Source organism: Varanus komodoensis, unplaced genomic scaffold (assembly GCF_004798865.1).
Source record: "Varanus komodoensis strain SLA01 unplaced genomic scaffold, ASM479886v1 scaffold2, whole genome shotgun sequence".
In the NCBI taxonomy this organism is placed as follows: domain Eukaryota; kingdom Metazoa; phylum Chordata; class Lepidosauria; order Squamata; family Varanidae; genus Varanus; species Varanus komodoensis.
Window position 1 is genome coordinate 61080596 of NW_025335568.1, and position 24728 is coordinate 61105323.

Genomic DNA, 24728 nt, shown 5'->3' on the forward strand with positions numbered 1-24728 from the left:
ATGAAAAACCATTATGTAGGGTACTTCTACATGAGACCCCTATATGTCTCAAACAGTTTTCATAAAGTATACAATCATTAAAGTTCAGCAATATATTGTGATTTCCTGCAGCATTTATCACCACGTGAATGACAAACTGATATTTCAGTATCTCAATCATAACTCCCACTTCCATTTACTATTGTATTAATCTATTTTTGCAGGATGTAGAAAATATATTCAGTCGAATATCAGATATTCATGAACTTAGTGTGAAGTTATTGGGCCTTATTGAAGACACAGTAGAAATGACAGATGAAGGCAGTCCCCATCCTTTAGTAGGAAGCTGTTTTGAAGATTTAGCTGAGGTGGGTAATAGTATTCATGGGCTTCTTGCTGCTGATGTCATTCTTCTGACAAATATTGGGTGTACCATGCATAGAATAAACATGTAATGCCATACTTTTAACAGTTTCTGTTAGCTAAAAGGTTGCACTCCAGGGATGGATTACTTGTTAGAAGTCAAGTAACTGCATAGGAAAGCTGTTTAGAAAAATGGGGTTTCACTGAAAGGAATGTTATTGTGTAAAATATGCAATGATACACCTTTCTTGGAATTCTAACATGGGTGTTATGCTACTGATCCTTAATTCTATTCCAGTGGGAACTTCTCCCTTTCCTTATATTTCAAAATTATTGCAAAGTCTGACATGTGTGTCCCTTTCTGGGTGCCATACTTAAGAAGAATGTAAAAACATTGAAATTAATTCAGAAGAGGGCAGTGGAGATTGTCAGCAGTTTTGCAAGAGCTAGGTACATTTACCCTGGAGAAAAGAAGATGGGGAAACAGAGGGAGGACGTGAAAGCACTCCTGAAATTCCTAGGCTTTCACACAGAAGAAGGTAAATACTTGTTCTCTGGTGTCCAAGAGGGCAGCACTAGATCTAATGCTTAAGTTATAAGAAGATAGATTTTGGATAGAAATGAAGAGAATTTCTTAATACTGAGAGCCAACAGTAATAGATCCAGTTAATAGGATCTCTCCAAGCAGAGGCTGGACAGGTCTGCAAGACCTTGCAGAAGTATACACACCCCATTGTCCCTCCCCCCCACATTTTTTGCATTGAAACTTAGAATTGGAATGGATTAAATTTGTTGCAATCTGCTTAGAGAGTCTTCAAACTAGTTATAGTGGAATTTAAGTTGAATAAATAATAAATTGGCATTGTTACTGCTTGATGTACATAAGATACTCAGCACCATGAAAGTGCTGAAATTTTTATTGTGGCAGAAGAGTAAGAAAAAAACAAACTGTTTGTTGGTTGCATAAGTATTCACTCCCCTGAGTCACTACATGGTAAGAGCACCTTTGACAGCAATTACAACTGCAAGGCTTTTTGAGCAACCCTCTTATCAGCATTTTGAATTTGGATCCTGCAATGTTTACTCATTCTTTTCAATATTTTTCCAGCTCTATTAGGATAGAGACTGTAATTGGATAGCAACTTTCAAGTCTTGCTACATTTCCAGTCATTTTTTGGTTTGGGCTTTGATTGGGTCATTCTGAAACATCCAGGTTCTTATTTTTAAACAATTCCAGTGTTACTTTGGCTCAGCGTTTAGAATTATTTCCTGCTGTAACATGACCCTTCATCCCATTCCTGGGTCCCTTACAGACAGAAACAGGTTTTCCTCTAGAATTGCTCTGTATGTGGTTCCATCCATCTTGTTCTTGTGCTAACCAATTTCCCAATTCCTGCTAGGAAAAGCATCCCAACAACAACAACAACAACAACATCATCATCATCATCATCATCATCATTATTATTACATTTCTATGCCGCCCCTTGCCGAAGCCTCGGGGCGGCTTACAACACAATAAAATACATTGTAATACAATAGAACATAATAAATTACCATTAAATACAAAAATACAAAAAATACACTGAGTTACAAACATAATAATATAAAATTAAAATTATCAGTATAAAATAAGTAAATAAATAATATAGGAGGAGAAAAGAGAAGGAAGAAGAAGTTGCCCTGGCCAGATCATATGTTTTAACAATTAAAATGATGTTTAAATAAAAAGGTCTTTACCTGGCGCCGAAAAACCAGTAACGACGGTGCCAGGCGGACCTCTTTGGGGAGTGAATTCCAGGTTTCACTGTGGGGATGTGTTCCCAGGTAATAAGTACTGTTGGCTTTGTGCTACAGATAGTGTTTTGCAGGAAGTCCAGAAAGTTTCTTTTGGTCTCATCAGACCAGAGCACTCTTTGACACATAATTGCTATATCTCCCACATGTCTTTTAGCAAATCCAAATGGGCTTTGCTATGGCTTTGTTTCAGCAATGGCTTTCTTCGTAAGTTCTGAGAGCTCTTTTGCTAAATGATCAGTATAATAAAGCTTTAAACACACACACACACATAATCCCAGCTTTATGGGATGTCTAGGTAGAAGCTGTCCCTTCTCAGTTGCAAATTTCTCCTGCTCTTTGGTCTCTTGGTTGCTTTTCAGTCTGATGCACTCCTTACCTGGCTCACTGAATTTTGGTGCGTGGCCTTCTTTATATAGAGGCGCACTTAAGCTATATTCATTCCATTTTGTAATGGGTTTTCTGGTGTTCTGAGGAATGTTCACAGTTGGAGGGTTAAAAAAAAATCAAACCCATATTGGTACTTCTGCACAACTTTATCCTGGAGTTATTGTAATAGCTCCTTGATCTTCATAATGCTATTATTTAAATAAGGTTTCTAACAAATTCTGGATTCTTGCAGGAGCAGAAGTATTTAAACTGAGATCGTGTGGCACTAGAATTGCACACAGACTTTATTTGAGTACTAATGTACTGGCATATAAGATAACCCTTGGAACTGGAAACAGCGAGGCAAAAATCAGGGGGTCATCATATATGCCAGTACTAATGTACTGGCATATAAGATAACCCTTGGAACTGGAAACAGCGAGGCAAAAATCAGGGGGTCATCATATATGCCAGGTGAAAAATTTTCATTATGCAGTAGGATCACTGTATCCACAGGGAATAGGCTCTGAGCCCCCCAGTGGATGTCTGAAACTGCTGGGCCCCTGCAAAAGCGGAAAAACTGACGATCTCTAGTGAAAAACCACAAATATCTCTAGGAACTTTGGGGACTCCAGGCTCTTTGTCTAGGCACTAGCCAGCTTCACATGTTTTGCCTCTCAGTGGGCATGAAGGCTCTAGAGATACTCATTTTTCTTTTCTAGAGATAATTATTTTTGCTAGAGATATATCTCTATATACTAGTGTATAAGAGGTCCCTTGAAACTGGAAATGACATAACAAAAATTAGGGGATGTCTTATATGCCTGACATATAAGAAACACCAGAAAATCAGCCCAAAATATCAACCTCATCTTATACACAAGTCACCTTATGTGCTGGTATATATGATTCCTATACTATGTGACTTTTCCAGGCAGTAAATTACACCAGAGTTTTAATTTTGGCATGACACAGTAAAAGCTGTGAATGCTTATGCAAGCAACAAGCACCTGTTTGTTTGTTTACTTAACTTTAGTGCCCCAGTAAAAATATTTTGCACTTTCACAGTGCTGAGTATCTTGTGTACATCAAGTGATAGCATTGCCAGTTAAATCCATTTTTGTCCCAGGTTGTTACACAATAATATGTGGAAGATCAAAGGGGAATACTTTGGTAGTCTCTTGATGATGCTCTAGCTCTGGATATCCTATATCTAGCAGAGAGTTGAACAAGTTGGCCTACAGGTCTCATCCAGTTTACATCAGGCTGATCTCTGCCAGTACTAACAAAAAGATAGTCTTGTAAGAATGCTAAACTCTACACATAAGCTTGGAGCTTTTGCATGTCAACCTGTTGCGGCATTGATGCAAGGAAGAAAACTGACATTTTTAACGAACCATGGTTTAAAACCAAAGACCTTCAAAACTGAACTTAGGGTCCAGGTAGGTACATATGGCAGTCTTTCAGGTGACCTGATACCAATTCATTTAGGGCTTTATGTGTTAAAACAAGCACCTTAAAACCCCTTTATATCCTCCTTGACATTATATTAAAAAGTGGGTAACAAATTATAGAACAAAAATAAATGATATAACATGGGATGGTGTAACATGGTGTCCTGCAACAACAGGGGGTTGGACTCAATGGCCTTCATGGCCCCTTCCAACTCTTCTGTTTTATGATTCTATGAAATGGGTTGCTACAAACTGCTCATCTGATTTCTCCTGAGGAAAAGTGTTTTTTTGACAGAAAAAAGGTTCTCATCTCCTGGTAAAGGAAATCTTTCCTTCAACCTTGCTCCAAACCATTTAGGGTTTAAAGGTCAAAGGTAACACTTTAAATTCGTAAATACACCAGTAACTGGTGTAATTGGTCCAGAGCCAGTGTTAAATACTCTGATATGTGGGCAGCAGTGTTCTGCCCCAGTAGCAATTTCCAGACCATCTTCAGGGACAGCACATTACATTACAAACCATCCTCAGATGCAGTACCCATTACATTACAGTGGTCTGGATGTGACTAGTGCACAAGGTAATGCAGAGACCTGGAAAAAAAATATAACCTTGAGCTTGCTCTTGCATAGTGAGTACAATTTCACCCAAGACCAGTCACACTCCCACATTCAGATCAGTCACCTTCCTCATACAGAGTACCACCATCTTGTCTAGTTAGAGAAAAAGTAGAGCAGGGAGCCTGCCAAGAGAGAGGGAACATGTGAGCTTGCAGTTCCACACTGAGTCTAAATCATAGTTTGCCGTCCTTGGGTTCATGATTTCTGAACCTTTCTGTATAGGGTATATGTAATTCTTTGAAGGGATAAAGCCTGATAGAGCATATAAGGTTCTCATATATTTGTGTTTATGATTGTCATATTTGACGTATTAACTCTGAAACTGTTTGAGTCAACTCTTTAATCCTTTGTTTAGGAACTAGCATTTGATCCTTACGAATCATACACTCAAGATATTTTACGGACTGGTTTCCATGACCATTTTCTTAGCCAGTTATCCAAGCCAGGGGCAGCATTTTACTTGCAGGTAAGTTAAGTAATATAATAGAACTAGCAGAAGTTGTCAAAAAGCTTGTTCATACAACTGAAATATATATATTTTTTTCCTAGTCAATCGGAGATGGCTTTAAAGATGCTGTTCAGTATGTTTTACCCAGGCTACTTCTAGTTCCTGTTTATCATTGCCTTCACTATTTTGAATTTCTAAAGGTAAGAGAAAAATGTTTCTATCTAAAAATTTAAAATGGAGTTAATATTAAATTTTAAATAAAGCATTCAATGGAATATGCTTAGAACAATGAAACCCTCATTTTTCTCAGGTTTTGACTTGCATATAATAATTTAGTAGCTTGGGTAATTTGCATGCACATACAGCTGCTAACCCACAAGTCATAAACTGAATTTGTGGCTGGTATAAGCTTGTCTACTTATTCATGGCAGGGAGAGGACAAATGTTTTCTTCTGACAACTATCCCTGTCCTCTGGCCTTTAGGGGTTCTTAGGTCGTAAGTTCAGTCCAGTGATCTGTTAATGTGTATGTGGGGCGGGGGGATGAGAGAGGGAGAGCCCGCAAGTCAAAATGGTGTGGGGGGGAGTTGTTTGCCCCCAGAAGAGGGAACTGCTGACCATTTGTAAACAGGGTACAAGTTAGGGTGATTTGGATTTCGGCCATTAACATTAAACAAAACTCAGCACTTTTTTTATTACAAACTTCAGAATTTCTGGTAGCAAGTTGCTCTGTTAACACAAAGATAATAAATGTAGGCACACATTCTGATTCATACTTACCTCCAGGAGAGTTTTCAAAATGTCTGAATTACATAGTAAAGTAATAACTAGAGTAAAATAATGCTTCTAATTCTGACCAATACCTGATTATACACATTTCAAGACTTGTTCTATGTTTTTGCAGTTACCTTATTTAAACATTAGGTGGCGTTGATGTACATTGTTTAATACTACTGATTTAAAGAGGCTGCTGCAAAAGCAAGCATAGGTTTAAAAATTTAATTGCTTAAACCACATAATGTGTGAGATTGTTTTGTCACTGCTAGTTATAGAATCTGCCAAAATTCATAGACAGCCTTATTAAAAATGTGTGGGTGTCTCACATATTTTACATAAAAGTTGTAATGCGTACAAGCCTCTGGATGTGAATATTTAGAGGGGTGTTCGTGTGTGTGTGTGGATGCACACAGCTCGTAACTATTTTATTTATTGCTTTTATTTTATTGATTTATTGCTTTTATATGTCATTCAACAGCCATACATGGCTCTCAGAACCATTTTGAAAAAGCCAGAATGATTTACAAAAAAGATCTTTTTGTCTCGGATACAATTTATACTGGAATAATAGCTTGCAAAGTGGACTCTACATATTGATGTTGAATGTGAAAATACAGAATTGCTCAAGTTCTTCATTCTAGGTTAACTATCTTGTAATAAATAATACTAGTTATTTATATAGTTGCTGTTTGTTTGTTTGTTTTTATTTCTATACAGTCCATAGTCAAAGCTCTCTGGGCAGTGTTCAACAAAATATAAAACACAATAGATAAAAACAGGAAGAATTTACAGTTAATTTTAAAGGGCACAAAAGAACATTGAAAGATAATTTTAAAAGACTTGGCCAAGAGTAAAAGGCACCTGGCTAATCATATCAGCCCCCTGAATTACCAGGGAGGTCTTTAAAGTCTTCCACAAAGAGGGCTATCTTAATCTGGCACCAAAAAGATTGCGAATTTGGTGCCAAGCAGGCTGTCATTCTGAAGATGGGAGGCACCATAGTCCTTTTATTAATGTGCCCAAGTTATTTCATATATGTTCTCTGTAATCTTTATAATGGGTGGGAAACCTCAGGCCCAACAGCTAAGTCCATCCCCCAAGGTTCCAGAGATGGCCATGCCTTCTTTACCCTGATTCTACCCCACGTCCCCTTACCACCAGCAGGTTGGGGGACATGAGGTCAGTTTTTCCCCATTCTAATACACTGAGCAATAAGAGCTTTAAGCTACAATTGGCTAGTACCTTTGGCTCCACCTATTTTTGCCTTTGACTTTGTCCGTTTCCCCTTACCACTGCTCAAAGAGAATCTCCAAAATTTAATTTGGTCTTTGAAGGAAAGAGATTTACTGTCTCTGCTTCATGTCATCTGTCTAAGGTACATAGACCATTATTCATATTCCAGCATTATAGATTGGGAGTGAATGTAGGCTAGACTGAGTATAAGTGGCTTGTTAAAGGCCAATTAATATTGAATGGCAGATTGGAAAGATATTTGAGCAGAATACTTGGTATGATCTCTTCCCCGCCTTTTTTATTGCAACAGCCATAAAATATTACAGTAAACTGTCTTACACTCAATCTGGTGTTGGTTCACACAGCTCAGTATTGTCTACTGACAGTGGCTTCCCAATGTTTCAGCCAGGAGTCACTCCCAGCTAAACTGGAAATGATTAAAGCTAGTGATGTCAGTTTCCATCAGCTGGGCTTTTTCCTAATACCATACTTAATAGGATTGCAGTATTCTACTCACAAGTGGATGTCTTATTTAGTCTTGGTCCAGGTTAGTACCTGAGGTTAAACTGAAGTTAGCAACCTCTGTCTCAGATATCTGAGAGTGTATACTTTTGAATAGGTTTCTTGTATCATTTGAATCATAGACTGCCAGCACCAATTATTTTATGGTCTATCAAATTATTAAAAATGTGAATAAGCAAAAGACAATAACAATTGGCCACTGAAGGATAAAATTTTATTCATAAACTTACTTGCAGGAGCATAAACTATTCTTCTTCTCACATTCATAGCAATTAGAAGAGAAAAGTGAAGATGAAGAGGACAAAGAGTGTTTGAAGCAAGCAATTACAGCCCTGCTTAATCTTCAGAGTAGTATGGAAAGGATATGCTCAAAAAGTCTTGCAAAGAGAAGGCTTAGGTAAACACACTTCCCCTTCCCCCCCACTTCTTTATATGCTGTGCTATAAATCCAGGCATCCAGTTTCCTCTTTCAGTAAACAATGAACAAAATAGTTTGTGGCAAGCCTGCTTCTTCAGAGGAAGTGACATCAAAGTCCACATAGCTATTGTTTTAAAGTTTGGTGTGTGTCCCCTTCATGTTTCAAGTGAATGCATCTTGAGAATTTACTGGTAAGCCAACAGAAAAATAACTTCATTAGCTATTGCAGGAACAAAAATATCTTGGCTATCTATTTAAAATGCTTAACAGATTTTTATGCTAATTGATGGTGCAGTGATGGGTTAAAGTAAATAAAAGTGGTGTCAGAGCTTTTTAAAAATGCTTGCATTTTTTATTTATTAGTTGCTGCCTTGCAGTGCAACAGGATTAGTTGCTGCTTTGCAGTGTAATCAAATTTGATTTGCGAACTAGAATTCTTGGTCATTTTTAAATTACACCTATGATCATAGCACTTGCACATCTGAAACTTTTATATTTAACTAAAACTAGCTCATGGAATTCTTGTCAGTCATACCTTCTGGATGTGATTATGCACTTCTTCAGATTGTTAGCAGAAAAACATGTATTAATGTTTAATGTCAATATGTGAATTATGAAATAACTTTTTGAATAATTTCTTCATCCTCCTTTTTCGAAGTGAATCTGCATGCCGATTCTATAGTCAGCAAATGAAGGGGAAGCAGCTAGCAATCAAGAAAATGAATGAAATCCAGAAGAACATTGACGGTTGGGAGGGTAAAGACATTGGACAGTGCTGCAATGAATTTATAATGGAGGGGACACTCACACGTGTGGGTGCCAAGCATGAAAGACATATATTTCTCTTTGATGGGCTAATGATTTGTTGTAAGTCAAATCATGGCCAACCAAGACTGCCTGGTGCTAGCAATGCTGAATATCGTTTGAAAGAAAAGTTTCTAATGCGAAAGGTACAGATCAACGATAAAGATGACACTAATGAGTACAAGCACGCCTTTGAAATAATTTTAAAAGATGAGAACAGTGTTATTTTTGCTGCTAAATCAGCTGAAGAAAAAAACAACTGGATGGCAGCCTTGATCTCTTTACAGTATAGAAGCACCTTGGAGCGCATGCTAGATGTAACAATGTTACAAGAAGAAAAGGAGGAACACCTGAGACTTCCAAGCCCTGAGGTTTATAGGTTTGCAGAACGTGATTCTGAGGAGAATATTGTTTTTGAAGAGAATGTCCAATCCAAATCTGGAATTCCTATTATCAAAGCAGGAACTGTTGTCAAACTGATTGAGAGACTTACATACCATATGTATGCTGGTAAGGAATTCTTCCAAGTCTTTAAAATATCTACATTATTTAACTGTCTTCCATATACCCAGAGAAGCGGGGTGGAATAAGCCCAGGGCATTAGAGTTTCTGGTCTGAGTGGCATATTATTAGTTAATGATTTGTTTGAGATAGTTTTTTTAAGACTTTAACATTGTGCTCAATGATTATGACCACATCTGCCCAGTAGCCAGGATGCTGGATGATAGAACTCTTATCTATCCTTATCAACACTAAGTTAGTATTAAGAAGTCTATAGCGAAACAGAAGCATTCGTTGGTAAATATGCTCAATTGAAAATAAGTCTTATATGGTCTGCTTGTAAATATCCAGGAGCATAAACAGGTACTATAGATTCATTTACCACACACGTCATTTTTAGTAGCTGTTGCCTGCTATACTACTTCCAGAGGATGCTTCCATTATTCTAGGGGGGAGGGGGATCACACTGCATAGTTCATGTTACTAGGCATTATTCGTGTTTAACATTTGTGGTGCTGCTGACATGAGTATCAATTCATCAAAACTAAATACATATCACTTCAGTTAGATTTTCTGAAACTGTTCAGTATCTGTTGCATAAGAGCATATGATACATTGAAATTTTAATGCAATAATTTGTTTTGAATCAAATATTTGAAAGCAAGCATTTGATATGCAAATGTCTAGACTTAGTTGACATGTACCTTTCTATCCAGTTGGTGTACTTACTGTTATACGCACTTTTTTTTACAGAATATTGTTTATTTTTAATCTTTTTAAATTTAATTGTTTAATTCTGTCAAATTTGTTGGATATGTGATTCCCTAAATACCTTCATAAGAGTTGGAAAACACTTTAATCCCAAATGTTTTCAGTCAAGGTACATTTGTGAATGGTACAGGTATGCTCATGAACAATTAAATTAGTTTGGCTTAGTACTTTTTTTTCCAAGCCAGCACTTGGATGGCCAAGCCTAATTTCAGCAAGTGAAGGTAATTCCATGGACCTTCAAAATATTACAGAGTCCTTCCCTTACCCTTTTCTGAAGAGCAGGGTTCTTGCTGTTACATGAATGGCAGTGACTAGGCAGCATTTATATTCCAGAAGGGTATTCAGAGCTGTTTCTTCATAGTAAAAATCACTTTGAGTTTCAGGCAATCCAAATCCTGTTTCAAGAAAATTTTTATTTCAGAAAATTCATATTTGTTTGATTGGTGCATAAATTTCCATAATGCTTTAGAATTTGTTGGGTTATAGAATAGGCAACAACAATAAGCAATTCCCTGCCATCCTGTTGGAAATCCTATTGAGTAACTTCTCTGGCTTCTGCATTTCTTCCTGTTCCCAAGGGTCAGAAATTAGCTTTTGAAAAAAATGAGGACTGAGCTCAAGAACCTGAATTCTGCACCCCCAGTCACATTTTTCCATCCTGCAAAATTGCTGCATCTACATACTCTTGTAGGGTTCTTATGAGAAAATGTATCTTTCCAGTTCTTATGTGTCATTTGCTATTAAAATGCTGTTAAAGAAGTGGAAGCTTCTTTCCATAAGTATGCTAATAGATTTGGGGCAGAATCCAGCATGGTGCTTATGTCTCCACCACTTCTTTTCCACAAGCAGAGAGTTCCACCAATTCTATTGTGCATGTGGGATTTACGTCTTACCTAAATTAGATTTAGCACTTCCTGGGGGAAGTGTAAAACAAATGGAAATACTAGTTTTTTAAGGAGGCAGATCAGTGGCATTGCTTAGCATTGCTGTTGAAGGCCACCTGCACAATGCAGCTGGTTGGGGGGCGGGGGGTTAGAAGAATCACCCTCATTTGATTGTGCCTTTGGATAGTGATATTTTCCTTTCTTTTTTTATCTTGCTCAGTAACTGTTGGGATGGATATATTTCCAGGGGCCAAATTGCAATGTGGCAAAGGACTTGGGTGGAGCACATTCTATTTGTAGGTGTGGCCCAATGCAGGGCAAAAGCCTCAAATTGAGTTTTACCAATTTTAAGCCTACTTGGAAATAAGCAGGACTGGATAGCTCAGAAGCACTTTCAGATAGCATCCCAAATATCCACCCTCTGCATGTCTGCACAGTAGTAAGCATGAGCCATACTTCTACCCATAAACAAGCAGAACAGGCTTCTGTATGTCCTCTCAGAAGTAAGTAGGGCAAGTCACTGCAGGACAAGCCTGAAAAGTATGCAGGACTATCATTTAGCATCTTTCTCTCAAAGCGCCATCCCATCTCTGCTGCAGGGTAAAGTTTTTCTGTTTGGAAGTATGACATTTCCCCTGCTGAATACGTAGAAAGGAGCCTCTTTCAGTGTTGTCCAGGGAAAATATTTTTCCCCAATTGGTTGCTGATCAGAGATAAAAGCTTTCTCCTGTGGGGGTAAGGGGCAGGGTTTGGTTTTTTAAAAAAAGGTGAAAGAGCTGGAAGGGGAATCCCCACATGCCAGAGGTTCTCCATTACTAAGGTTATGGATAAGTTGTTGTCCACTTCTCTGTGTCTTAGGCCAATCAAATACTATTATCCACAGTTTGGATGTGGTCATTTGTACGGAAGACTGCAAAATGTGGCAAGAGTAAGTAGCTGCAGGCCTCCACAGCACGAGTATCACATGAGTGTGATGAAATTAGTTGGTGCCAATGCCCTTGTCATGGTATAGTCACGTAACTCTGTTTCTCTGTGCTATGGCAACTGATGGCAAGCAATTTTGGGAGAAATGAAAACTAAGGAATTTCAATCCAAGAAAAAAAATGAAATAGGACCTCTTACGGATGATATGTGGACTATTTATGTGCCTTCCTGCAACAGAGGAAAGTTGCCAAGGCAACTCCAGCTAAATTGGCAGCTCCTTTGTCTCTGGTTGAAGCCAAAGTTGTCAAGAACAAGGATTCAGATGTTGCTGGGCAAGGTGGAATCTTCACATCACTGTTCAAGCTTTTGCAGCAAAATCACATTGTCCTTGCTTTCACCCAGAGGCATGTGTTAAACCCAGTTGCCACCAAAGATCTTTGTGAATCTATTTTAGTGCTGAGTAGGTTTTTCCTCTTTCGTAAAGCAAAATAAGTTTTTCTTTTATAAAAATCCCCAATTAATTTTGGTATTCAATATATATTTTGGTATTAGTAACATAGATGTTTAAAGTACATTATCCTTTACCCATGCTTGTGGTTAAGTGAGCTCCAGTTTATAAAATTCGGCTTACTAGAACATGAACTTGATCTGCTAGAAGATAATTCTTAGGTATACAACCCAAACATCTTTAAATATTTTCAAGGTAAAGAAATGGATTGTATCTACAATATTTTGAGATTGTCCAAATTAGAATAGTTATTGTTCCATATCTGCAAGATTATAGAGTCTCATATATCCTAAGACAGGACTATGCATAGTTAAGCTGCAGCAGGACTGTAGAACTGTGTTGCCCAGTGCAGATTAAGATGTTTCTGGTTACAAGTAGGCTGAAGAATACAAGGATAGAAAAGAGGATAGAAAGGATTGTTCAGAGAATCAAATCATGGTTTAATAAGACCAGGTATAAATGCGCTTTGTATAGCTATTCATAGCCCCTTTGCTCTCCTGTGTAAGCAGCAAAATGGAACAGTGAAGCACATGTAGCCCTAGTGATGTCCAAACTGGGAAATACAGTGAATAGCTTTCAGTCAAGCCAGGAATAACCTGGCTAATTTAGAACTCAAAAGGGACTGTAAGTGCATAAAGTTCATATGTACCCCGGGTTATTAAACCAGGATTTGATCAGACAACTGGATCCATTACTTTATTCTGCTCGTGCCCTTAATTCTACCATATGAGAGGTAGAAATGTAGAAGGGGAAGTGGGGGGTGCATGTATTTACCTTCTATTTTCAGAGAATGTCAGATATACCCTCTACGTTCCACTAAGGTGGTTGGATGGGTAACTAATTTGCATAAAGGTAGGAAATCAGCCCAAAACAAATAGCTTCTGATCGGGCAAAAGTGGCCAGGATGAGTCATTGGCATTTGAATTCGGTATGGGTAGTACTGATGTTTGTTTGAGAAGAACCATTTTTTACATCTCTTGACATTCCTCAGATTTCTCTGAATAGTACAAGTTCCTTTCCATTTCCTGATTTGGTGCTTCCAGGTTTGAAAAAGCTTGCAGCTTTTTTGTTTGGTAGGGCTGTGCTGTTCTATTTATAAACTTTGATATGTTGAATGCTTGTGCGTCAGCATAGCATTCATTTCCTTACTTTAAGGCATTCAGGGGTGGTTGGTTATTTATTATTTATTTTTGGACAATGTTCTTTTAGCTTTTAAAATGTCTGCACTGAGGAGAGATTTATCACATAGACAGACATCCTGACTGTGTATTTTTAACCCAATTACTTGGCTATTTTGAAGTCATTGTAGTAGCTAAAATGTACTTGCTGTGCAGTTGCACAAAAACAAAAATCAGTTTGTAGGAAGGAACAGGCTTTATGTTTAAATAATCATACAAGAGTTTGCTGATTTATAATGTGGGAATTTACAGCTTGTGAAAATGCACTGTCCTACCACTTGCACAGATGTAACAGCTGTTCCTTAGCCACGTTCAGTGAAACCCTGTTCTGGTTGTCCCCAGCTGTAGCACCTTTGGGCCACTCTTAGCACCTTGGAGAATTTTGTATTGTAGGCTTATCCATGCTGGTTCTGTTTTTTTTTCTTTGATGCCCTGAGTGCAAGACCTTCTACAGAGAAAAAAAGCAAACTTGTTGAATTGCTATTTACCTAGTAGGTAGCATTGTTTTTAGATTGCCCCAGTGAGATATTTCCTGATACAGCTCCAGCTCTTTCCAATAATCAGAATTATTGGAAAGAGCTTTAGAATGGGAAGCCCTTTAGAATGGGAATCAGCAACATGACATCCTTGGGCTCACTGATGCCTACCAAGCCTCCTCAATGTAACCGTAAAGTTAGCTTTACTAAATTTATTGGAGCAGTATTAGTTGATTTTAACAAGAATGAGGACAAAACTTCCTTGCCAAAAAAGAGCAAGATGGGGAGGGAAGGACAAGAAAAGAGAGAATTCAGATAAGGCAAAATAAGAGAATCCAGAGAAGGGAGCAGTCCCAGAGGACCGAAAAAGTTCCCAAGTTCGTTGGTAGAAACTTGCTCTTTCATTCTGAGTTCAGTTTTTATTTTTACTCTGCTCTCTTACCTGTTTTTAGTCTTGATTGGATTTGATTTAGTCTTCACAACACCATGAGAATCAAGGGAGACATTACATTTTTAAAAAATGCTGGTTAGCCCACCTATTCAGTTCTATAGGCAGGATGTTCCCTCTACTAAATACTGTCCAGCCTAGAAAAGGAACAAAAATCTGCTGGGGAAGAGTTCTGTCATCCATGATTAAATGACAGCTGCTCTTAGTTCTGTTTTTATGGGGGGGGGGAATTGGGGGTTCAAATTACCATTAATTTATCCATTTGCTTTCAAAGCAATTAAAATAATTTGCTGTTTGTTTTCTACTCCAGATCCAAACTTTGTTCGAACATTTCTTACAACATATAGATCTTTCTGTAAACCTTTGGAATTATTGAATCTCCTAATAGAAAGGTATGAGTATTTTTTTCTGAATATGGCTTGTCTTTTGAGATTTAAGTTTACAATATTTGTTTCCTACATAAAGAAGTGTACTTTGCTCTTTTGCCAAAAGACATTATATGTGGAGGATTCTGAACTATTACAAAAATAACAGAAGAGTTAGAATTTCCAATTCAAGCATGTACAAATGAATGAGGGAGAGAGTACATTGCAAAAACAGAATTCTCTTTCATTGTGCTGCTGAAGTCAGCTGAAATCCCTTGGTGTTGATTTCAGTTATTACTGAGTAAAAGGATTTTTTCTTTCTCTCTGAGAGGAAGAGTTGTATTTTATTTATAATATTATAAAATATATTTTTTTCAAATTGTTACAGTTTTTGAGAAATCCAAAAACTCCTTACAGATTTGAAGTCAGAGTTGTATTGAAGAAAAACAAATGTGTAAACTTGGTGAAAATTCATTAAAATACTTCTCCCCAACTTGGGTATGAAATAGTATATTTATGTAGATTACTATTTTTAGTGCCAAGTATATAGAGTATAAAGCACACAAAATGCCATCTATTTCCAGCATACTTGTTTAAAGCAGGTAGAAAGATAGGTGTTTGTAAACAGATAATAAGGTAATAGTTTACTCAAAACTATAATATATTTGATATGAAAGCTGTAATTCTAGCGAATGGCCTCTATGCAGTCAATCCTGTAGGAACTGAAACTGGAACATTCTGGAAATCTTAGAAACCTGTAGGGGTTGCATCCCTTTCTTTTCTTGTCATTGTGAGACTTCCTTTGAAAGTTGGTTCTTACTGCTTTTTACAATTATTCACTTCCAATTATTATTGCTAAACGATCGTTTAAACTTTGTGTTTAAGGCATCTAAATTTCATTTTACTACCCCACAATAGATTTGAAATTCCAGAACCTGAACCAACAGAAGCAGACCGTATAGCTATGGAGAATGGAGATCAACCTCTTAGCGCAGAGCTAAAAAGATTTAGAAAGGAATATGTACAACCTGTTCAACTACGGTAAATATCCTAGACATGTAAATGTTTTCTTTCCAAACTTACTTCAGATGACACATATTCAGAATGTGTTAGTTGAATGATAGTGTCATAATAGAATCATCAAACATGTAAAAGTGCAACTCCTTAAAAATATTTTTATGTATCAGTAGTTTGGATTATGCAATATTCTGTGTGCGGCATTCCATGTTCAGGACTATGTGCAGTGTTCTATGCATATACTAGAGCTTTATAGCTTCCCCTTCATTTTTTGGGGAACTATAAATTGAATGCTTGAATAGCACTCTTGTAAATGATGTTTCCATCAGGTATCCTAGACTTTGATTTTTTTGCTTCCAAAATACCAGTGCTAGGGTTGTGATCCTCTGGAATCTGTCCCTCTTCTGTTCATTGGACTTCTTCTCATACATGTCTCCCACTTAGGAATTGATACAAGCCAAGAGAAAGTCTGTGGACACTCTTGGAAGTTGTGTGATGGGCAACCTTCTTCAGCAAATGTAGCACAAACAAAAGCTATGAGCCACATGCACAGAAGAGGGACACTGCTTGCACAGCGTTTGTGCACACTTGCTTCTTGCTGGGCACCCAAGTGAATGCTCAGTGCACTTGCTATGAAGTCAGACTCATGGCCAGAAGAAAGCAGACCAGAATCTAGGTAGCTAAGCCCAGGGATTCCAGCCAATTCCCACCCCAAAAACAGATTTCTCATAGCTGGAATTGGTGGTTCATTTGGATGATGCTAGATGGAATAAGGAAGCTGCAGCTCCTAAGTGCTGTCAAAAATATATTGAATAAGCCGTAACTTCAAAGATTTTATAATCTCTCTTAATGTTGTAGAGTACTAAATGTATGCCGACACTGGGTGGAACATCACTTTTATGATTTTGAAAGGGAAAAAGTTCTTTTGGAGCTGTTGGAAGGATTCATTGGCCGAGTCAGAGGTACTTGTTTATGTCAAATATCTAAAATGATCTGTTTTGTTTCCTTAAAGACTCATTTAGTAATGGTGTCTTGAATGTCTTTATGTGTCTGTATATAAAGATAAAGAAAATCAAGTTGAAACAAATTAAAAACAGCAAGTGTAGCTATAAAGCAGGGGTGTACAATCTTTTTAATCCCTGAGGTCTCATCAGGTTTCTGGTGGGGTCTGTACATAAAACTTAACAAGCCAACTGTGGTCTGTTATGCACAGGAGTTGATGTTTGAAGTTTGTTGGGGGAGAAGGAAGCTGCAATCTGCTACATACTTCAGCCACCCAGCTCTGATCATGTTTTTCAGTGCTTCTAAATAACATGACCACAGTTGCTCAAGGTGCTCATCTCTTCAGATATCTGAAATCCACTTTTCCATGTTTCTTTGGAGGAATTGCTTTAGATTTAAGAGAACTTCCTGTAACCCTGACTATTTTGCCGGAGTGCATGTTGCTGCTGATCCTGTAAAACTAACCTTAGAAACAAAGTACATTTTTGTGTACAGAAACACAGTGGGCATAACACTATGCCAGAGGTGCCAATGTTATGGGCTCGCAGACAAATTTGTTGTTTTAAAAAAGCTCCTACAGTAATCATCACAAATTGCTAACAGTGAAGTTGAACACATTGTCCCCAGCCCTTACATGTGTGTCCCCTTTCTTTTCCCTCCTCTTTCTTCCCATTGCCTCCAGCCAGGACTTCCTTCTTTTGACATCTTTTTTGCCCTTGTAAAGATTTCCGTCTGTCTTCCTTCTTCCCTCCCCTGCCAATGCCTCCTCTCATTTCTCTCAGCGTACAACTGGCTGCTGTTGTCATTCTCACCTAGGAATTCCTCCTAAACTTTCTCTTCAGAATTTCTTTTCTCCGCTACTGTTACTTTTGCCTCATTCACCTCAGCAACAAGAATCTGGAAAATCAGCCTCCTCATCTGCTATCTTCCTGCGGAGGTAAATATAGAGTTAGGCAGAAGCAGCAGTGCAGGGAGAGCAAATCCTGAGCAGAAATAGAGGAAATTCAAGATGCATGTGGCAGAAGCAATGCTGGAGGGGGTGGGATAAATGGAGGACACAAAGGGGTCACACTGGCATAAGGCAAATTGCAAGGTAAATTATTGGATGCTTGTGCCAGATGAGAATGGGAAAGTAAGAGCTATGTGGTGATGCTTCAGCTTAAAAGGGAAAAGAGAGAAGGAAGCAAAAGAAATTCAGAAAACTATGGGGGAGAAATAGAAGAAATGGAAAATGAGAGATTATGTTGGTATACCCAGCTTTTTCAGAAGTCTGTCTTGGTTCTTTCTGACAACAAGCATGGGAGGAAAAGTGTCTTCAGTTATCAAGATGAATCTAAAAGATGGTAGGAAGGGCAGGTTTTCACAGCAACATTTTAGCCAACACTTAACTGCTAAACTTAACTGGCAGGCACAGGCACTTGAGGCCAGAAGCTTGGGTTGGACTTGATGGTCTTATGGGTCCTTCCACTTATTTGAATTCGTCTGGTTGAATGAAAGTCCCACCAAGTTCAAGGCTCCAATACTGGTTAAACCCTTATACAAATACTAACACAAACTAGAACAACAACTGATAGGAAGATTTCCCAGTGCAAAAATGGCATGATTATCATCTTCACTTTTCTGGATAGAAGGGTTGGTTGACTCTAGATGTGTTTTGCTTGGAAGAACCCTTGAAAAGTTACACAGTGTTGTCTTGATTGAAACAAAAAATGGTAGAGATTTGCCTTTAGCACTTTCTAGCGTTTCCAGTTTGTAACATTCTTTTCCATGACAAGAAAAGATGTCAGTAGGTTTTGCATCCTTGCCAACTAACATGTTCAGAAAAGTAGAGACTTTTAGCAAAGGTATTAGTGTGAGGTTAATATGTCCCTAAGATGGAACCTGAGTATGAATATGCTCAAAGGCAGTATTTGTCCAAGTCTAATCACTTGGTGTTAGGGACAGAGAGGGTGGGTATCTGCGTCATGACTTGTTAGCGTCTCAGAATGCATCTGACATACCACTGTTACAAAATTAGGTCTAAATGGATCAACTTTTGCATTATGCAGTTTTTTCGTTCTTTTCACTGATGTCCTCCTATACAAATTATGTGCTTCCATTACGAGAACTTCGCTAGTGGCTAGGTATCCACAGTACTGTAACATATTTTCCTTTTCTGCCTTAGGTAAAGCTATGAAGAAATGGGTTGAGTCAATCACAAAGATAATCCATAGGAAAAAGCAAGCACAAGCCATTGGGCCAAGTCACAATATTACTTTCGAAAGTTCACCTCCTCCAATTGAGTGGCATATAAGCAGGCCAGGAAACACTGATTTCTTTGATTTGCTCACTTTACACCCAATAGAAATTGCTCGACAGCTCACTCTACTTGAATCTGAACTTTACAGGTAGTCTTTTCTTCCACTGAAACATATTGTTCCACACTATAATATATAGGAATTATGTTCTTCTCTTCTGGCTTTTCTACATTCTATTTGTAATAGCATGGTTACTTATATTGCCAGCTGCTTAAGAGATATGTTCTGAATTGTGACTTAAGTATACATTAATGCGTATTTGCTAAGGGCAGGTGTTAAACATGAGGATTTCACTTTATATATTGGAATTTGTATTGCTTTCTGTGTAAAATTCTATTACAAACAGGATATTGGAAAGTGTCATGCTTTTTCCAGAATCAGAACACTATTTTCCAGATCACTGGGTTGTTCACTGAACAGCCTATAGCAGTGGTGTCAAACCTATGGCACATGTGCCACAGCGGGCATGCAGAGCCCTCTCTGTCGGCACGTAAGCCAAGTGGACAAGACAAGACTTTTTATTCCTAATTTGTATTTGGTTATGAAGGATTGGATGATAAATTATAGCAAAGGGAAGGAGAGACCCAGTAGCTCAAGTCAAAAGCACCGAAAATAGTGAAGAGTGGAGAGCCAACGAGTAAGTTCACCACAAGAGTAAGGAGTAGCATCTCTCACTTGGCAGTGTAATCCTGTTGTTTTTCATTCTTGAAATGAAACCTCTTAGTGTACTCCACCTTTTTAGTTTTACCCCAACTCTCCAGCTACTCCAAGAAGGGAAGATGTTAACTCCTCCCCATTTTTAATGGTTCCTTTTTGAAATGCATATTGCTGTGATTATTGTGGTTTCTTGAAAGCCTTAAAAAAGAATGGAACCTCCAAGACGTTGGTTGCATGGGATGGAATGAATGGGGTCCAGCTGATATGTCTCTATGTAGTGTTGGTGCTAGCACCCCATTTTGTCCATCTCATGCCCCCTGGAGGGTCTTTTTTGAATTGTTTGGAATACTTGCACAATTTTTGGAATGGAAAATATGTGTAAGTCAAATACAGACAAATTTAATGTCTGGGAGCTAAATGAAGAATTTGTACAAATTTAAGGCTAAGAAGTTAAGGCAGATGGGATTTTCATGCTTTCAGGAAAGTAGCAGTTACTTCAGGTGGACAGATTTCCCCTCCATTTACAATACCTTACGTTAGTGTCCACCACCACTTCTTGACTTTTCCATGTTTTATTGTGTTACAACCTAGAATTGGGATGGATATAACTGGCACTTGATGAACACAAGGTTCACAGCACAGTGAATGTACAAAATACTTTTATTGTTTGTTGGTTGCATAAGTATTCACCTCTTTTGCAGTGTCATGCCTAAAAAAGTTCTAGTGCAGCACACTGCCTACAGAAGTTACATAGTGTAAGTAGTTGAATGGAGTCTTATCTGTGTGCCATTCCATTTCTACATGATCTCAGATTAAATATATCTGCTCCTAGAAGACCCCAGAGTTTGTTGGAGAGTATATCTAAACAGCATCATGAGAACCAAGGAGTTATCAAAACAGCCCAGGATAAAGTTGTGCAGAAGCACCAATTGAGTTATATTATTTTAAAAAACCCTACTATGACCATCCTGCAGAACACCGCTAAATCTGTTATCACAAAATGGAAAGAATATGGCTTAACTGTAACTAATCCAGCAAAATTCAGTGAGCCATGTAAGAAGGGCATCAGTCCAAGAACTAATGAAGAGACCAAACAGCTGGAGAGATGTGCAGCTGAGATGAGAGAGACTGTCCATGGGGCAGCTATTACCTAGATGTTCTATAGACGTTCTATAGAGCTGGGATTATGGAAGAATGGTGAGAAGAAAGCCATCACTGAAACAAAGCGAGAGACAGCATTGCTCGGGTCTGATGTGACCTAAAGAAACTTTCTGGGCTTCCTGCAAAATACTATCTGTAGCACAAAGCCAACAGTGCTTTATTAACAGGGAACACCATCCCCATAGTAAAACCTGCTGATGGCAGCATCATGTTGTTGGGATGCAGGGACTGGGAAACTGTTCAGGGCTGAGTGCAAGATGGATGATGCCACATAGAAGGCAATTCTACAGGAAAACCTGTTTCACTCTGCAAGGGACCTGGAACTGGGATAAAACTTAATCTTTCCAGCAGGAAATGATCCTGAGGCAGAGTAACACTGGAGTAGTTTAAAAACAACAACCTGAATGACTCAGAATGGCCCAGTCAAAGCCTAGACCCTCAGTCTCATTGAGAATCTGTAGAAAGACTTGAAAGTTACTGTTCAACCACAGTCCCATCCTACCCAGCACAGCTGGAAAAATATTGAAGGCAAGACTTTGAATTCATTGAAGAGACCAGAGGCACAAAGCTGATTGAGGTTTACCGAAGAAGACTAACATCTGTTATTGCTGCCAAAGGTGCTTCTACCAAGAAGTGACTCATAGGGATAAATATTTATGCAACCAATAAGTGACTGTTTGTTTTGTTTTCTTAACTTTTGTGCCCCAGTAAACATAATTTGCATGTTCATAGTATTGAGTATTTTGTGTACTTTATTAATTTACAGCTATCATTTTCAAAAGCATATCTAAGATTCCGGGGGGGGGGGAAGAGTATGACATTAAATAACCAAAACCCTACATATTAAAAAGGAGATAACATGAAAATGTGGCCCATGAGCAAAAAGCTACATGGAGCAAGATTATCTTTAGCAAGGGCTGTTGAAAGCACAGTGTGGGTGCCTGTCTGACCTCAGTGGCAGGGAATTCCATAGCAATGGGGCTGCTGCATTAAAGGCTTTTCTCTTGAGAGACACCAGTCAGGCCATGGGTCCATGTGCAACAATCAGGAGAATATCCTCTGATGACCTCACTGAATAGTAGGTTGCCATAAGAAGAAGCACACTGTCAGGTATCCTGGATGCGGGGTTTTGTACACTAGTACTAGTAGGACAAGTAATTCCTTCAGCAAAGGAGTTGCATGTTGAAAAGTGGCAGCAGCCAGTGATAGCCAAGTTGCTTTATTAGCTCCAGCTACCTCATATATAGTGCATTACAATAATACAGTCCAGAGGTTACCAGTGCTGCATCACTGTAACCAAACTATTCCTGCCCAGGAGAGGACAGTTGGGGAACCTGTCAGAGATGTTAAAAGACATTCTGAGGCACTGCAATCACTTGGGACTCCAGCAACAGTGATGGATCTAGGAGTATCTACAGACTATGAACCTCTGAAAAGAGGGAGTGCAGCCCTGTCTAGAACAGGAAAAAAATCTTTTCTTCTGGACTTGGGACCCATTCAGCTACAAGACTTAGAGGATTCACCTTCAATTTATTGGCCCTCATCCAGCCTATTACTGAATCCACACAGTGATCTAGGGCTTGCACAGCCTGTTGTGAACCAGTTGTTACAGGGAGATATAGCTGACTGTCATCAGTGTACTGATAGGAATACAAGGAATATTCACCCTATCTTATCCCCTGAAATTGACCCCCTAGATCAGACCAGAACTACTGATAGCACAATGCCTCCAATGCCCAACCCATGGAGTCTATCCAGGAGGCTACCATGGCTGATCGAGTGAATAGCCAATGAGAGTGAGGAGAATTAGCTGGCCATACTGTTCCTCTCCTGATAAAGGTCATCAGGATGACCCAAGTCCAATTCAGATTAAAATCCAGACTAGATAATCCGTATCCTCCAAGATGCAGTTGGTGAGCCACAATCCTCTCAAGTACCTTACCTAGAAAAGGAGTATTTGCAACTAGATGGTAGTTATCAAATAGCATTTGTTCCAGAGTGAGTTCTTTCAGAAGAGGTTGTACTACTGCCTTCTTAAGGACACCAGGAACTGAAACGATGTAGATACTACCAACAGTTTTTTTAAGCACTTAGTGGTGACAGAATGAAGCAAATGGAACACCAAGAGTTTTTACACTCATCCCTGCATTGGAAGATCATGCACTTGATCCCATTCTGTTTCCTCTTCAGGGGTTTTATAGAGCTCTTAAAGAACCACAGTAACTGCAACAACATGAGCTGCAAAAAGCAGCCATGAAAAGAGAAGAGCTTAACTTTAACATCTCCCCTTTCTGAATTAGCTGTAGATAAGAGAAAGTGTTGAGAAAGTGGTAGACTGTAAGAACTGCCAATTCAGTTTGGTGGGGGCAAGGACAATTATTATATGAACTTACTGTTTTATTATTTATTTTATTAATGCGTGGATTATCTTGATGTATTTTATTGTAAACCACCAGAGAGCCCTCTGGGCTGTGGACTGTGGGCTGTTAATAAATAAATAAGCAAGCAAGCAAGCAAGCAAGCAAGCATTTAAATTCAAGATCATTACATTGTTAAGAGAGAGATGTTGATTGCCTACCAGAGAGCCCTCTGGGCTGTGGGGTAGCAATAAATAAATAAATAAGCATTTAAATTCAAGAGAATTGCACTGCTAAGTGAGAGATGTTGATTGCCTACCCACCCTTTCTTTTGAGGCACTTCTGATTTCCACACATTTTTTTCCCTGTAGCAATTGGGTACCTCCTCTGCTTTTTCTGAGCCTTTATCAACTGTGCAGCAGTCTTGCCTTGTTGGTTCTTTTGAATTTTCCCTATTCTACTTTATGCAAAGATAGAGCAACTGGACAAGACTATGTATATTGAACAAGTGCATAGAAGTGAACTTGTGAAAGAACTGCAACAATAATATATTTTTAAATTTATTATATTTGTGCAATTTTCAAAAAAATAATACTAAAGGGTAGTGAGAGTCATTCTGATGTATCATTCTAACATTAGTTGGGGACAGTCACTGATGGTAGCATGGGCAAGGCTACAAAGAGCAGGGGTTTTTGCCATGCTCATCAAGAGCTGCTGTTCCCACTCTGTGCAACCCACAGTGAAATTGCTCCTCCAGGGTTCAGATGACATAATCCTTTAAGATACCAACAACGCCTAGAACAGATCCTCAGTGGCCAGGGTGGCTTGTTCTCGAAAAATAAGCTACCTTGCCAGAAGCAGTTGAAGTCTACATGATGTGAGAACCCTTCACAGGTAGCTGCCCACAATGGGTTGTTCTGTCACTTGAACCAAGTCATTTTATTGTATAGTGCAAACAGGCAAATCTAGTCCTTTAATTTCTTCTGATGGAGAAATATTGGTGAAATTGCAAATTATCTGTGATAACCTAATTGGAAACAGTAGCTTAATTGATCAGAACAGTTAGCTTTTTTCACTTTGATTTTTATGTTCAATTTGTAGAGCTGTGCAGCCGTCAGAACTAGTTGGAAGTGTATGGACAAAAGAAGGTAAAGAAATCAATTCCCCTAACCTGCTCAGGATGATACGACATACCACTAATCTTACTCTGTGGTTTGAAAAGTAAGTTGTTTCAGGTTTTTGTTTTATCCTGAGATCTTCTCAGTGTTGGAACTCACATGGTTCCTAAGCTACAGTTTTGCAAAATACTAGTTTTGAAAAGGAACGTAAATATACCAGGAACAATTATTGCTAACATTCTGTGCTGCTTTTACTCTAAGAAATGAACTGTAAACAGTAGTGTTAC

General features: G+C 38.5%; 1 protein-coding gene across 4 annotated transcripts in view; it reads left to right on the top strand.

Annotated features, from left to right (window-relative positions):
* Nucleotides 1-24728, top strand: part of SOS1 (SOS Ras/Rac guanine nucleotide exchange factor 1) — an 89440-nt gene that overhangs the window by 16093 nt on the left and 48619 nt on the right. For all 4 annotated transcript variants that reach the window (XM_044428433.1, XM_044428434.1, XM_044428432.1 and 1 more), the window contains 10 exons: nucleotides 204-347; nucleotides 4932-5042; nucleotides 5126-5224; nucleotides 7825-7952; nucleotides 8632-9287; nucleotides 14778-14859; nucleotides 15751-15873; nucleotides 16708-16811; nucleotides 19016-19238; nucleotides 24425-24544. In XM_044428433.1, coding sequence (XP_044284368.1) covers nucleotides 204-347; nucleotides 4932-5042; nucleotides 5126-5224; nucleotides 7825-7952; nucleotides 8632-9287; nucleotides 14778-14859; nucleotides 15751-15873; nucleotides 16708-16811; nucleotides 19016-19238; nucleotides 24425-24544 — 1790 coding nt within the window. The remainder of the gene's footprint in view (nucleotides 1-203; nucleotides 348-4931; nucleotides 5043-5125; nucleotides 5225-7824; nucleotides 7953-8631; nucleotides 9288-14777; nucleotides 14860-15750; nucleotides 15874-16707; nucleotides 16812-19015; nucleotides 19239-24424; nucleotides 24545-24728) is intronic.